At 45.5% G+C, this 16714-nt stretch overlaps 1 protein-coding gene across 1 annotated transcript; it reads left to right on the forward strand.

Moving 5' to 3' along the window:
* Positions 1–1799: 1799 nt before the first annotated feature.
* Positions 1800–7064, forward strand: LOC135553291 (sclerostin domain-containing protein 1-like). The gene is made up of 2 exons (XM_064985458.1): positions 1800–1971; positions 6060–7064. Exons 1-2 carry the CDS (start codon positions 1800–1802, stop codon positions 6515–6517), a joined length of 630 nt encoding a protein of 209 aa, XP_064841530.1. The 3' UTR covers positions 6518–7064.
* The last annotated feature ends 9650 nt before the right edge of the window (positions 7065–16714 follow it).

Here is a 16714-nt window from a genome sequence, read left to right on the forward strand (position 1 = left end):
CCCCATCCTTCTGTTTCCCCATCCACCCCATCCCCCTGTTTCCCCATCCACCCCATCCCTCTGTTTCTGCATCCACCCCATCCCTCTGTTTCCCCATCCACCCCATCCATCTGTTTCCCCATCAACCCACCCATCTGTTTCCTCATCGCTCCCATCCTCACTGTTTCCCCATCCACTCCATCTCCCCTGTTTCTGCATCCACCCCATCCCTCTGTTTCCCCATCCACCCATCTCCCCTGTTTGTCCATCCACCCATCCCTCTGTTTCTGCATCCACCCCAATCCCTCTGTTTCCCCATCCACCCCATCCCTCTGTTTCCCCATCCACCCACCCCTCTGTTTCCCCATCGCTCCCATCTCCCCTGTTTCTGCATCCACCCCATCTCCCCTGTTTCTGCATCCACCCCATCCCCATGTTTCCCCATCCACCCCATCCCTCTGTTTCCCCATCCACCCCATCTCCCCTGTTTGTCCATCCACCCCATCCCCCTGTTTCCCCATCTACCCCATCTCCCCTGTTTTTTCATCCACCCCATCCCTCTGTTTCTGCATCCATCCCATCCCTCTGTTTCCCCATCCACCCATCTCCCCTGTTTGTCCATCCACCCATCCCTCTGTTTCTGCATCCACCCCATCCTCTGTTTCCCCATCCACCCCATCCCTCTGTTTCCCCATCCACCCACCCCTCTGTTTGCCCATCGCTCCCATCCTCCCTGTTTCCCCATCCACTCCATCTCCCCTGTTTCTGCAACCACCCCATCTCCCCTGTTTCTGCATTCACCCCATCTCCTGTTTCCCCATCTCCCCTGTTTCTGCATCCACCCCAACCCTCTGTTTCCCCATCCACCCCATCCCACTGTTTCCCCATCCACCCCAACCCTCTGTTTCCCCATCCACCCCATCCCTCTGTTTCCCCATCCACCCACCCCTCTGTTTCCCCATCGCTCCCAACCTCCCTGTTTCCCCATCCACCCCATCTCCCCTGTTTCTGCATCCACCCCATCTCCCCTGTTTCTGCATCCACCCCATCCCTCTGTTTCCCCATCCACCCCATCCCTCTGTTTCCCCATCCACCCCATCTCCCTTGTTTCTGCATCCACCCATCCCTCTGTTTCCCCATCCACCTCATCTCCTCTGTTTCTGCATCCACCCCATCTCCCCTGTTTCTGCATCCACCCCATCCCCACTGTTTCCCCATCCAACACATCCTCCCAGATACCCTAGACCCACTCCAATTCGCATACCGCCCCAACAGATCCACAGATGACGCAATCTCAATTGCACATCACACTGCCCTTTCCCACCTGGACAAAAGGAACACCTATGTGAGAATGCTGTTCATTGACTACAGCTCAGTGTTCAACACCATAGTGCCCACAAAGCTCATCACTAAGCTAAGGACCATAGGACTAAACACCTCTCTCTGCAACTGGATCCTGGACTTCCTGACGGACCGCCCCCAGGTGGTAAGGGTAAGCAACAACACATCTGCCAGACCTGGCAGTGTGGTGCCAGGACAACAACCTCTCCCTCAATGTGAGCAAGACAAAGAAGCTGATTGTGGACTACAGGAAAAGGCGGGCCGAATAGGCCTCCATTAACATCGACGGGGCTGTAGTGGAGCAGGTTGAGAGTTTCAAGTTCCTTGGTGTCCACATCAACAGCAAACTATCATGGTCCAAAAACACCAAGACAGTTGTTAAGAGGGCACGACAACACCTTTTCTCCCTCAGTAGACTGAAAAGATTTGGCATCGGTCCCCAGATCCTCAAAAGGTTCTACATCTGCACCATCGAGAGCATGGTTGCATCCCCGCCTGGTATGGCACCTGCTCGGCACCTGCACCTGACCGTAAGGCGCTACAGGGTAGTGCGTATGGCCCAGTACATCACTGGGGCCAAGTTCCCTGACGTCCAGGACCTTTATACCAGGCAGTGTCAGAAGAAGGCCCAAAAAATTGTCACAGGCTCCAGTCACCCAATTCATAGATTGTTCCCTCTGCTACCACACGGCAAGCGGTACCGAAGGGCCAAGTCTAGGACCAAAAGGCTCCTTAACAACTTCTACCCCCAAGCTACAAGACTGCTGAACAATTAATCAAATGGGCACCGGACTATTTACATTGACCCGCCCCCCCCCACATTTGTTTTGTACACTGCTGCTACTCGCTGTTAATTATCTATGCATAGTCAGTTCACCCCTATCTATATGTACAAATGACCTTGACTAACCTGTACCCCCGCACATTGACTTGGTACCGGTACCCCTTGTATATACCCTCCACATTGACTTGGTACCGGTACTCCCTGAATATAGCCTCCACATTGACTTGGTACCGGTACCCCCTGTATATAGCCTCCACATTGACTTGGTACTGGTACCCCCTGTATATAGCCTCCACATTGACTTGGTACTGGTACCCCCTGTATATAGTCTCCACATTGACTTGGTACCGGTACCCCCTGTATATAGCCTCGTTATTGTTATTTTATATTTATTTTTTTACTTTAGTTTATTTGGTAAATATTTTCTTAACTCTTTCTTGAACTGCACTGTTGGTTAAAGGCTTGTAAGTAAACAATTCACGGTAAGGTCTACACTTGATGTATTCGGTGCATGTGATAAATAAAGTTTGATTTGATCCCCGCTGTTTCTCCATCCACACATCCCCCATGTTTCACCGTCCACCCCATCATCATGTTTCACCGTCCACCCCATCCACCCTGTTTCTCCATCCACCCCATCATCATGTTTCACCGTCCACCCCATCCACCCTGTTTCTCCATCCACCCCATCATCATGTTTCACCGTCCACCCCATCATCATGTTTCACCGTCCACCCCATCATCATGTTTCACCGTCCACCCCATCATCATGTTTCACCGTCCACCCCATCATCATGTTTCACCGTCCACCCCATCATCATGTTTCACCGTCCACCCCATCCACCCTGTTTCTCCATCCACCCCATCATCATGTTTCACCGTCCACCCCATCATCATGTTTCACCGTCCACCCCATCATCATGTTTCACCGTCCACCCCATCATCATGTTTCACCGTCCACCCCATCATCATGTTTCACCGTCCACCCCATCATCATGTTTCACCGTCCACCCCATCCACCCTGTTTCTCCATCCACCCCATCATCATGTTTCACTGTCCACCCCATCCACCCTGTTTCTCCATCCACCCCATCATCATGTTTCACCGTCCACCCCATCCACCCTGTTTCTCCATCCACCCCAATCATCATGTTTCACCGTCCACCCCATCCACCCTGTTTATCCATCCACCCCAATCTTCCTGTTTCCCCATCCACCCCATCCACCCTGTTTATCCATCCACCCCAATCATCCTGTTTCCCCATCCACCCCATCCCACCAAAGAAAATCTACCTGCTTAACAATATGGAATGAGCCTGGACAGTTTTACAGTGGATTTATTTTCACTGCTATCAAAGGAGGGAACATAGCTGAGGAGACGTTGGGGGAATTCATTGTCAAGGATCCCTGTGAAAGGAGTGAAAGGGAACCCTGGTTCTTAGGGGCACAGAGTTGGCAGGATGAAGGGATAGATGGAGGGATGGAGGGATGAAGGGATAGATGGAGGGATGAAGGGATAGAAGGAGGGATGAAGGGATAGATGGAGGGATGAAGGGATAGATGGAGGGATGAAGGGATAGATGGAGGGATGAAGGGATAGAAGGAGGGATGAAGGGATAGATGGAGGGATGAAGGGATAGATGGAGGGATGAAGGGATAGATGGAGGGATGAAGGGATAGAAGGAGGGATGAAGGGATAGATGGAGGGATGAAGGGATAGAAGGAGGGATGAAGGGATAGATGGAGGGATGAAGGAATAGATGAAGGGATAGATGGAGAGATGAAGGGATAGATGGAGGGATGAAGGGATAGATGGAGGGATGAAGGGATAGATGGAGGGATGAAGGGATAGAAGGAGGGATGAAGGGATAGATGGAGGGATGAAGGAATAGATGAAGGGATAGATGGAGAGATGAAGGGATAGATGGAGGGATGAAGGGATAGATGGAGGGATGAAGGGATAGATGGAGGGATGAAGGGATAGATGGAGGGATGAAGGGAGAGATGGAGGGATGAAGGGACAGAAGGAGGGATGAAGGGATAGATGGAGGGATGAAGGGATAGATGGAGGGATGAAGGGATAGATGGAGGGATGAAGGGATAGATGGAGGGATGAAGGGATAGAAGGAGGGATGAAGGGATAGATGGAGGGATGAAGGGATAGATGGAGGGATGAAGGGATAGATGGAGGGATGAAGGGATAGAAGGAGGGATGAAGGGATAGATGAAGGGATAGATGGAGGGATGAAGGGAGAGATGGAGGGATGAAGGGATAGAAGGAGGGATGAAGGGAGAGATGGAGGGATGAAGGGATAGATGAAGGGATGGAGAGATAGATGGAGGGATGAAGGGATAGATGGAGGGATGAAGGGATAGATGGAGGGATGAAGGGATAGATGGAGGGATGAAGGGATAGATGGAGGGATGAAGGGATAGAAGGAGGGATGAAGGGATAGATGGAGGGATGAAGGGATAGATGGAGGGATGAAGGGATAGATGGAGGGATAGATGGAGGGATGAAGGGATAGATGAAGGGATAGATAGAGGGATGAAGGGATAGATGGAGGGATGAAGGGATAGATGGAGGGATGAAGGGATAGATGGAGGGATGAAGGAGGAGATCGGAACCTTTCTATTGTTCTCTAATTTGGGTAATGCTTCATACATCGTGTTGGTGAGATCACCTGAAGCACCTGTCCTGCAGAGATGGAGAGATCACTGGATCCGAGAACACAACATGAGATCTACAGTGTTCAATAGCTCTGGTCCAGGGCATTAGCGAGTTCACTTTGGGATCGCTCACTATCGCCCTGGACCAGAGCTAAGCACTCAGCTGGCGTGACTGCAGAGTCTCCAGCTGACCTCCCTTGCTAAACCAAATCAATCCGTTCAGACATGGAATAAAATATGAACTTGAACTTACAAATCATCATGAAATAGACTATCAAAGGATATGCCTCTGGCATGTGGCACATACAACCTTTTTGGCAAACTCTTTTATTGTCTACTTACAATTTACAAAAATGTAATCATTAATCAATTATTTACACAGTTAACTGCTGTGTTGACTGACTGGTAGGAAGGCTCTACATTGGAGGAATACAAACAAAAAAACGCATTACCCTTTGCTTCAGTGGGCGTAGGCTATGCGTGAAAACGCCTAGTTGATTCATAAAATGTACGCACTACATGCACGCGGGGTCGTGCCAAGACAAGGGGCGGGTATATAAGCGACTGAACGACAAGTAACATCATAACGACACAACTACCTACCTACCTACCTACCTACCTACCTACCTGTGTCTATCTGCCTGCGGAGTGCCTACGGAGAGTTGCAGGGATGCTTCTTACCACGAGTGTTTTCCAGCTCGCGCTCTTCTTCCTTCTTATAAGTAACTGTCAAGCTGCTAAGAACAACGCCACGGAAAAGTTAAACGCTCAGTTGATCAGTACGGTCCAGGATACACCGAGTAGTAATGTATCAATGAATCAAGCACGCAACGGAGGAAGGCGTTTGACCAGCGCTGCGCGGAAAGGTGAATTGCATTTTTATGTGCATATCAAATGTATTGATTCGACGATTCATATAGATTCATTGTCCTCACCGATCCTGACATTTGGAATTATTTAATTCCTTATATAGGCACATTTTCCATATAGACATGAATGGGACTAAATGAAAATGAAATATAAATCATAGACTTCTGTTTGAATGGGAGAAAGTTCAAGAATTTGGAGTTGTGTTGGACCTCTTGTCAACTCATGCTGTCTTTCAGATGCCCCTGATCATGCCGCAGTTCCTGTCAAAACGAATCTTTATGAGCAGCAAATGGAATAATCCAAAAGCCAAACTCCAAACTAAATCAAATTCAAGTATTTGCAATGTCCAATAGATAATGCCATGCAATATGTATCTGACAGAATGTAACACTCTCTCCTCCCCTCTCAATCACAGAGCAGGGTCAGGCACAGAGCCAGGTGGGCTGCAGAGAGCTGCGTTCCACCAAGTACATCTCAGATGGTCAGTGCACCAGCCTGAACCCGGTCAAGGAGCTGGTGTGTGCCGGGGAGTGTCTTCCCTCCCACCTACTGCCCAACTGGATCGGCTCTGGTCCCGGCTACACCGGAAAGTTCTGGAGCCGCAGGGAGGCCCAGGAGTGGCGCTGCGTCATCGACCGGACCCGGACCCAGCGCATCAGCCTGCAGTGTCAGGACGGAAGGTCCAGGACCTATAAGATCACTGTGGTTACCTCCTGCAAGTGTAAACGCTACTCCAGGCAGAACAATGACTCAGGGAATGGGAAGTCAGAGCTGGAGGTCAGGCAGGCCCAGGGCCAGGGCTCCACACTCCAGGGGCCCAAGAGGAGGAAGGGAAAGGAAGGGAAGAATGGACGTTCTGGGCAAAAATACTGAACTGAGCCCGCTGGTCAGGGGGGCTCTGTACACTTCTGAGGGGTTGGAAGGTCTCTCTGTGCCCCCACTTCAGAAACAACACCAACAGACACTAGTTTTGTTTAGAAGGCAACAATGTGTTTGCTGTATTTAATGCAGCTATATTGAGACGGCTATGGAATGATTCCTCAGACAGTGCAACTGGTTTGCCAAATATTGACCACTGGGGATGTGTTTGTGTATGTATGCGTTTTTGTATGATAGAATGAGACTAGTTCAAATCGCACAAGAACCGCATTTGACAGCTAAGATGAGGAGTTCTCTCAACAGATGAATATGTTGTCCACATCATAATGTTTAGATTTAACAGAAAAAGCCAGAGTATGTATATAAATAGTGATTCTATACTCTGGGTTACTTTTTAATGTATGTAAAGGATGACTATGACAATGTAATATATTTTTGTATGGGGACAGCTGAACTAAATATAAATAAGTTCATGTTTTTATATATTTGCTAGATTCTATGTAATCACTTTCAGGACAAATTGTGTCTCAAATGATTTGCCTTGGATAATGAAATAAATTGTGTCTACTATGATTAGATCACTGATTGAATATAAAGAATGACTTTTCTTTAATAATTAGTATAATATGTTTTTGACTTGTCAATAAATTGTGCTTTCATCATTAGTAATTAAATGCTTTGAGCACAAGGCCACAGACAGAGGAGCTATAACTTCACAGGAAACAGGAAGTCAGTAACAACAGATGTATTAGCCAGTAATAAAATGTTATATTGAGTCTAATACAAGCTCTACTCTCGGCCGGAATCCCCTCTCCTCCAGGCTATTGGGTCTGTTCCAGTCAGCGGCTACATGTTAACATAATACCAAAATGAGCTGTCATTAAAATTGTGGTGCAAGTACCATGGGGAAGTTATGCTTTCCTCAAAGAGCATTGGGAACGCTTGATATTTGTAGTTTGGGGATGACAGCTCATTTTGGTATTAGGACAGAGTGGTTCTAAACCTGACAGTACCAAAGTAGTACAGAGTGGTGCGTTCCATGAGGGAGAAGCATAGGGAAATCATGTCTGTGAATCTCAGAACGGAGCTTGCGTCATTGACACAATGATACAAGGCCTGTAAAACTTCCTCTCAGTAATTATCCCTGATTACATATTCTCCTCCTGAGTAGCAGTGATGCTGTAAGACCACCTAGCTTTATTTATTGCCGTAACTACCACAAACACGCTGTAAGAAACGCCCTTACAAGAAACAGAAAGTGATCCACAGGTCATGGGCCACGTTTCAACTCGTATTTGCAAAGTCAATCTGCAATCACCTCCCTCTCTCTCCCTCTCTCTCCCTCTCTCTCTCTCTCTCTCTCTCTCTCTCCCTCTCTCTCTCTCTCTCTCTCTCTCTCTCTCTCTCTCACCCACCCTCTCTCTCACCCACCCTCTCCCTCTCTCTCTCTCTCTCTCTCTCTCTCTCTCACCCACCCTCTCTCTCTCTCTCTCACCCACCCTCTCTCTCTCTCTCTCACCCACCTCTCTCTCTCTCTCTCTCCCTCTCCCTCTCCCTCTCTCTCTCCCTCTCTCTCTCTCTTCCTCTCCCTCTCTCTCTCTCTCTCTCTCTCTCTCTCTCTCTCTCTCTCTCTCTCTCTCTCTCTCTCTCTCTCTCTCTCCCCATCTGTCTCTCTCTCATATACTTTCTTGACATGGAAAGTAAAACACGTACATTGTCAAAGTAAACATATAACAACCATGGTCAAAGACAGGAATATATGAGACTGTTCGTAATAATAGGCTAATCTGAATAATCACACTGTATTTGTCTCTAGCTGTCCCTCAGGTTTTGTCAGGAGGCCGCAAATGTGGCTGCCAAAACACAGCATTTTGTTTTTTCACCAAGAATGTATTTAAGATTATCTTTATAATTTAGGCTTTCAAATTCTTCGTATTGTTTTATAATTTAGGAAAGAATGTATTTCTTATGTCAGAATATCTGTCACAACTTGACAGAAAATGCAACTCTGTCTATAACTCTTCCTGAGGGCAGAATGAGTCTGTACAGTGCCTTGCGAAAGTATTCGGCCCCCTTGAACTTTGCGACCTTTTGCCACATTTCAGGCTTCAAACATAAAGATATAAAACTGTATTTTTTGTGAAGAATCAACAACAAGTGGGACACAATCATGAAGTGGAACGACATTTATTGGATATTTCAAACTTTTTTAACAAATCAAAAACTGAAAAATTGGGCGTGCAAAATTATTCAGCCCCTTTACTTTCAGTGCAGCAAACTCTCTCCAGAAGTTCAGAAGTTCTGAATGATCCAATGTTGACCTAAATGAGTAATGATGATAAATACAATCCACCTGTGTGTAATCAAGTCTCCGTATAAATGCACCTGCACTGTGATAGTCTCAGAGGTCCGTTAAAAGCGCAGAGAGCATCATGAAGAACAAGGAACACACCAGGCAGGTCCGAGATACTGTTGTGAAGAAATTTAAAGCCGGATTTGGATACAAAAAGATTTCCCAAGCTTTAAACATCCCAAGGAGCACTCTGCAAGCGATAATATTGAAATGGAAGGAGTATCAGACCACTGCAAATCTACCAAGACCTGGCCGTCCCTCTAAACTTTCAGCTCATACAAGGAGAAGACTGATCAGAGATGCAGCCAAGAGGCCCATGATCACTCTGGATGAACTGCAGAGATTTACAGCTGAGGTGGGAGACTCTGTCCATAGGACAACAATCAGTCGTATATTGCACAAATCTGGCCTTTATGGAAGAGTGGCAAGAAGAAAGACATTTCTTAAAGATATCCATAAAAAGTGTTGTTTAAAGTTTGCCACAAGCCACCTGGGAGACACACCAAACATGTGGAAGAAGGTGCTCTGGTCAGATGAAACCAAAATTGAACTATTTGGCAACAATGCAAAACGTTATGTTTGGCATAAAAGCAACACAGCTCATCACCCTGAACACACACCATCCCCACTGTCAAACATGGTGGTGGCAGCATCATGGTTTGGGCCTGCTTTTCTTTAGCAGGGACAGGGAAGATGGTTAAAATTGATGGGAAGATGGATGGAGCCAAATACAGGACCATTCTGGAAGAAAACCTGATGGAGTCTGCAAAAGACCTGAGACTGGGACGGAGATTTGTCTTCCAACAAGACAATGATCCAAAACATAAATCAAAATCTACAATGGAATGGTTCAAAAATAAACATATCCAGGCATTAGAATGGCCAAGTCAAAGTCCAACCTGAATCCAATCGAGAATCTGTGGAAAGAACTGAAAACTGCTGTTCACAAATGCTCTCCATCCAACCTCACTGAGCTCGAGCTGTTTTGCAAGGACGAATGGGAAAAAATGTCAGTCTCTCGATGTGCAAAACTGATAGAGACATACCCCAAGCAACTTACAGCTGTAATCGCAGCAAAAGGTGGCGCTACAAAGTATTAACTTAAGGGGGCTGAATAATTTTGCACGCCCAATTTTTCAGTTTTTGATTTGGTAAAAAAGTTTGAAATATCCAATAAATGTCATTCCACTTCATGATTGTGTCCCACTTGTTGTTGATTCTTCACAAAAAAATACAGTTTTATATCTTTATGTTTGAAGCCTGAAATGTGGCAAAAGGTCGCAAAGTTCAAGGAGGCCGAATACTTTCGCAAGGCACTGTACATACAGTAGTCAGTATCAGTCAAAATAGTCAGATAGCCTGTCACCTTGTACTGCCTGTTAAGAGCCAAATAGCATTGAAGTTTACTTCAATTTTTTGTTGTGTCTTTCCAATAGGTGATATATTTGTATTTTTGCTTGGGCCATTTCTGAGTGTTGTCCTGAGGCTTTGTTGGGTTTGTAGTGGTTAGCAAATTGAGCCTCAGGACCAGCTGTCTGAGGGGAATCTTCTCTATGGTTACCTCTTGGCAGTTGAGGGCTTTGTAATGGTAAGAGTGTTTTTAAATTATTATAAAACTTAGTGGCTCTTTTTTGGATATTAATCATGTATGTCTAATTTGATAGATCTTTTAATGGCATAGAAAGCCCTCCTTGCTTTGTCTTTCAGTTCATTCACAGCCAGGTTGGAGTTCCCTGTGGAGCTTATTTTTTTTGGCCCAAATATGTGTAAGTGTTTGTTCTGTGTCAATGGTGCCCAGTAAAAATGTATCTCGGTTTCACTGACATAGAGATCGTTTCTGGAATAAAGTTAGTTTTTAATTTTATTGATTGGCAGGGCCCAGGTCCAACAGAACTGTTGCAGATGATGTCATTGTTGCTGTAGCCCCTCTATGTTTGTGGGACAGCAGTCCCAGGTCGTCTGCATACAGGAGGCATTGTATTTCTGTGTTGTTAATAGTGAGCCCGGTAGATGTTGATTGTTCTAGTGTTTTTGAAAATCCATTCATGTATATATTAAATAGACTTGAGCTCACATTGTTCCCCTGTTTCATTCCACGGCCTTGTGTATTTTTATTTCCAATTTTGACTGCACATTTGTATTTGTATACATTCATTTGATGACATCATATGGTTTTCCATCCCCACCACTTTCAATACATTTGAGAAAAATGCCTTCATGTCAAATTGAATCAAAGGCATTTTGGAATTCCAAAAAACAGGATTTTGTTTTAGTTTTGATTAAAAACGATTTTATCAATTAGGGTGTGTAGGGTATAAATGTGGTCTGATTTTTGATAATTTGGTAGGAATCCAATTTGAATTTTGCTCAGGACATTGTCTTTATTGGCTAATTCAAGAATTTGCAGTTTTTCAGATATTTATTTTTGTTCCAAATTCATATTTCATATTTCTATATACACCAGTTCTGTAAAGTGAGTGTTATATAGGTCACTTTTTAGGATTGCCAATTCTTTTCTGTGGGGTTTGTTTAGGGAGTTCCAATTTTCCCAGAAGTTGTTTCAATCAATGGATTCCTCAATGTCATTAAAATGGTGTCTCTTGTGTTGTCCATTCGTTGTTCCAAGAGTCTGTTTGGATTCTTTTAGGGTTTCCCAATACTGAAGGAGCATATCCTGGTTACCTGGTTTTCTATGTTTTTGGTTGGATAGATTCCTACGTTTTCTTGTTATAGATTTGCCATCATAATCAAACCATTTTGTCTTTTTTAATTAGATAAGGATGCCAATTTGTAAAAAATAAATAAATAAATAAAAGTTTATGTTTTGTACAGCCAAATTTACACTGCCATTATTTGAATGATATGTGTGGGCCAGAAAGTTGTCTAGGAGGGATTACATTTTTTGATTGCCAATTGCTTTCTGGTACTTCTCCCTACTATTCTTAGTCTATCTATAGGACTGATTGGTCTTGTGTAATTTACTGTGCTCTTCTCCCTGTTTAGATATGCTGTCATTTTTCTATGGTCTGATAGTGGTGTTAGTGGGCTGACTGTCAGTACTGGATCGAAGTCTGTGATGACATCATCTACAGTACTACTGCCAAGAGGTGAGTTGTATGTATGCATACCTCCCAAAAGAGTCTCCTTGTAGCCTTCCATTGAATACATACAGACCCAGCGTTCGATAGAGCTGCAGTAGTTCCCGTTTCTGTTGTTGTTTTGATCAAAATTCTTCCTGGGGGGATATGAGGGCAGAGGAATGCTGAGGTTTGTAGTTATGTGTTTGTCTCCCTGTGTGCTAAAGGTATCTGGTTCTTCTCCAGTCCTAGCATTAAGATCAACACAGATCAGAACATTTCCCTGGGCCCGGAAATCATTGATCTCCTCTTCTAGAATGAATAAGCTCTCTTCCTTGTAGTTAGTGAATTCTGATGTGAGGATATACACTGAGTATACAAAACATTAAGAACACATGCTCTTTCCATGACAGACTGACCAGGTCAATCCAGGTGAAAGCTATGATCCCTTATTTGTTAGATCTACTTCAATTATTGTAGTTGAAGGAGAGGAGACATGTTAAGGAAGGATTGTTCAGCCTTGAGACAGTTGAGACATGGATTACATATGTGTGCCATTCAGAGAGTGAAAGGGCAAAGACAAAAGATTGAATGCCTTTGAACGGGGTATGGCAGCAGGTGCAAGGCACGCTGGTTTGTGTCAAGAACTGCAACGCTGCTGGGTTTTTCACACTCAACAGTTTCCTGTGCGTATCAGGAATGGTCCACCACCCTAAGGACTCCTGTTTTGATTAGTTCTATGTAATGTGTTAGCTGTGTTCTGAGCCAAATCAGCATTCCCCCTGAATCCCTCCCCTGGGTAACTCCTCTCAATTTGGTGGATGGGACCACCATCTCCCTGTACCCTAGTGGACAGACAGTAAACCTATCTCTCTCTCTCTCTCTCTCTCTCTCTCTTTCTCTCTCCCTGTCTTTCTCTCATCTTGAAGCATGCAATTTGTTACTTATACCCTGTCATCACATCCTAGCCTACCAGTGTTTCAATCTCTGCACTGCTGACCCCACTTCCTCTCTCTCTCTGTTTAACCATTGCTCTCTGTAGGACCATGAATTATCCCACAATCTCATAATTACATGCTTATGGAAGCACTTTTCAGGCTCAGCCTTGTAATCTTGTAATAGTTGACTTGGACAGAATTCCACATCCTGTCGTAGCCTGATGTCTCACACTGAACTGCATTAAATGCTTTCCCAGGAAATGTGACTCACCTTTCTACAGTCCACCTGCAGATCCTATACCTGACGAACTAGGGTCATTTTCATTAGGTACCGGAAATAACAGGGACTAAATCAGGGAGGGACTACTTGGACTTTTTCCATTTCAAAACATATATATTACTTTTCTACGGTGTGCCCTACTGAACTCAACAAGGGGGTTGATATGATGTGAGGGGGTAGGTGGTGACCTTCTCACCCCAGCCGGGGTGCTGGGCAGGTGGGCGTCGGAACTTAACTGAGCTAGGTCCATCTTGGTCCATCTGGTAACGATCCAATATAATAAGGCACAATTCTTCATGAGAAAATGTTCTGCTATTACCAGGCTGGCTGCCAAACCAGAGTCTCTCTCAGAGCCAGTACAACTACAGGGCTAATCCTCCCCATTACCAATAGAACACATGGGAATACATTGCCTAGCAGCACTCATGATCTGACACGGATCTGACACTAATCTGACACCGATGGGGAAAATGATCAGCCACAGCAAGCAGCGACACTCCATCGATCCATCTCATCACCATCGATCCATCTCATCTCCATCGTTCCATCTCATCACCATCGATCCATCTCATCACCATCGATCCATCTCATCTCCATCGTTCCATCTCATCACCATCGATTCATCTCATCACCATCGATCCATCTCATCTCCATCGTTCCATCTCATCACCATCGATTCATCTCATCACCATCGATCCATCTCATCTCTATCGATCCATCTCATCACCATTGATTCACCTCATCACAACCAAACATTCCATCCGTTTTGCACAGCATAGCACATATTGGCCATAGTTCAAATAGAATGACAATGTCTGCTCTTAAAATGCCAGCCTATTCCCAGTATACAACAGTTGAAGTCGGAAGCTTACATACACCTGAGCCAAATACATTTAAACTCAGTTTTTCAAAATACCTGACATTTAATACGAGTAAAAATTCCCTGTCTTAGGTCAGTTAGGATCACCACTTTATTTTAAGAATGTTAAAACGTCAGAATAATAGTAGAGATAATTTTTTATTTCAGCTTTAATGTCTTTCATCACATTCCCAGTGGGTCAGAAGTTTACATACACTCAATTAGTATTTGGTAGCATTGCCTTTAAATTGTTTACCTTGGGTCAAACGTTTTGGGTAGCTTCCCACAATAAGTTGGGTGAATTTTGGCCCATTCCTCCTGACGAAGCTGGTGTAACCTAGTCAGGTTTGTAGGCCTTCTTGCTCACACACGCTTTTTCAGTTCTGCCCACACATTTTCTATAGGATTGAGGTCAGGGCTTTGTGATGGCCACTCCAATAGTATGACTTTGTTGTCCTTAAGCCATAACTTTGGAAGTATGCTTGGGATCATTGTTAATTTGGAAGACCCATTTGCGACCAAGCTTTAACTTCCTGACTGATGTCTTGAGATGTTGCTTTAACATATACACATCATTTCCCTACCTCATGATGCCATCTATTTTGTGAAGTGCACCAGTCCCTCCTGAAGCAAAGCAGCACCACAAGATGATGCTGCCACCCCCGTGGTTCATGGTTGGGATGGTGTTCTTCGGCTTGCAAGCCTCCTCCTTTTTCCTCCAAACATAACGATGGTCATTATGGCCAAACAGTTCTATTTTTGGTTCATCAGACCAGATGAAATTTCTCCAAAAAAGTACGATCTTTGTCCCCATGTGCAGTTGCAAACCGACGTCTGGCTTTTTAATTGAGGTTTTGAAGCAGTGGCTTCTTCCTTGCTGAGCGGCCTTTCAGATTATGTCGATATAGGACTCGTTTTCCTGTGGATATAGATACTTTTGTACCTGTTTCCTCCAGCATCTTCACAAGGTCCTTTGCTGTTGTTCTGGGATTGATTTGCACTTTTCACACTAAAGTACTTTCATCTCTAGGAGACAGAACGCGTCTTCTTCCTGAGCGGTATGATGGCTGTATGGTCCCATGGTGTTTACACTTGCATACTATTGTTTGTACAGATGAACGTGGTACATTCAGGCGTTTGGAAATTGCTCCCAAGGATGAACCAGACTTGTGGAGGTCTACAATGTTTTTCTGAGGTCCTGGCTGATTTCTTTTGATTTTCCCATCATGTCAAGCAAAGAAGTACTGAGTTTGAAGGTAGGTCTTGAAATACATCCACAGGTACACCTCCAATTGACTCAAATGATGTCAATTAGCCAATCAGAAGCTTCTAAAGCCATGACATCATTTTCTGGAATGTTCCTGTCATGTCTTGTTATGTCTGTTCCTGTCCTTTCTCTTCATTCTCTCTCTCTGCTGGTCTTTTTAGGTTACCTTCTCTGTCTCTCATCCCTCAGCTGTTCTTCATTTCCCCTAACTAGCTCATTCTCTCTTTCCCCACCTGTTCTCTCTTCCCCCTCTGATTAGGTCTCTATTTCTTTCTCTGTTCCTGCTACTTTCAGTGTCTGATTCTTGTTTGTGTTTTTTGATGCCAGAAGCAAGCTGTCGTCTCGTTTGCTTCCACCTTGTCCTGTCCTGTCGGAGTCTGCATGGCAGGTGCAACCTGCATTATACTACGTTCTTTTGTTCCATTGACTACGTTGGAAGAGGATTTATGCCATTCCTGTTTTTTATTAAAGAACTCTGTTTTCTGTTAAAACCGCGTTTGGGTCTTCACTCAAGTTCATAACAGAAGAATCAGACCAAGAATGGACCCAGCGGCTCCGGACCCTTTTCACTCCGCCGTCGAGATCCAGGGAGCGATGCTAGGCAGACACGAGGAGGAATTGTCTGCTGCTCAACATGCCGTTGAGACCCTGGCCGTCCAAGTCTCCGACCTCACAAGACGGGTTCACCAACTCCACCTCGATCCACCGCCCACTTCCAGGGTTTCCGAGTCTCCGGAGCCCAGGATCAACAACCCGCCGTGTTACTCTGGGGAGCCCACTGAGTGCCGCTCATTCCTCACTCAGTGTGATGTGGTGTTCTCTCTCCAGCCCAACACTTACTCCAGGAGCGCAGCCCGCATCGCCTACGTCATTTCTCTCCTTACCGGACGGGCGCGTGAGTGGGGCACGGCAGTCTGGGAGGCGAGGGCTGAGTGTATTAACCAGTATCAGGACTTTAAGGAGGAGATGATACGGGTTTTTGACCGTTCTGTTTTTGGCGAGGAGGCTTCCAGGGCCCTGTCTTCCCTATGTCAGGGGAATAGATCCATAACGGATTATTCTATTGAGTTTCGCACTCTCGCTGCCTCTAGTGACTGGAACGAGCCGGCTTTGCTCGCTCGTTTTCTGGAGGGTCTCCACGTCGAGGTTAAGGATGAGATCCTCTCCCGGGAGGTTCCTTCCAGTCTGGACTCCTTAATAGCTCTCGCTATTCGCATAGAGCGACGGTTTGATCTTCGTCGCCGAGCTCGTGGAAAGGAGCTCACGTTCTCCGTTGCTCCCCTCTCCACATCACTGCCACCTGCCGCATCACTGCCACCCTCCCCCGCCGGCTCGGATGCTGAGCCTATGCAGCTGGGGGTATTCGCATCTCGGCCAAGGAGAGGGAACGGAGAATCACCAATCGCCTCTGTCTCTA

This window comes from Oncorhynchus masou, chromosome 13, assembly GCF_036934945.1.
Source record: "Oncorhynchus masou masou isolate Uvic2021 chromosome 13, UVic_Omas_1.1, whole genome shotgun sequence".
In the NCBI taxonomy this organism is placed as follows: domain Eukaryota; kingdom Metazoa; phylum Chordata; class Actinopteri; order Salmoniformes; family Salmonidae; genus Oncorhynchus; species Oncorhynchus masou.

Bases quoted from the DNA above. Each gene is read 5' to 3' on its own strand.
- LOC135553291 (XM_064985458.1), top strand. From the start codon at position 1,800: ATGGTTGCATCCCCGCCTGGTATGGCACCTGCTCGGCACCTGCACCTG. The intron at 1,972-6,059 runs GTCACCCAATTC...TCTCAATCACAG, and splicing joins AAAAATTGTCACAGGCTCCA to AGCAGGGTCAGGCACAGAGC.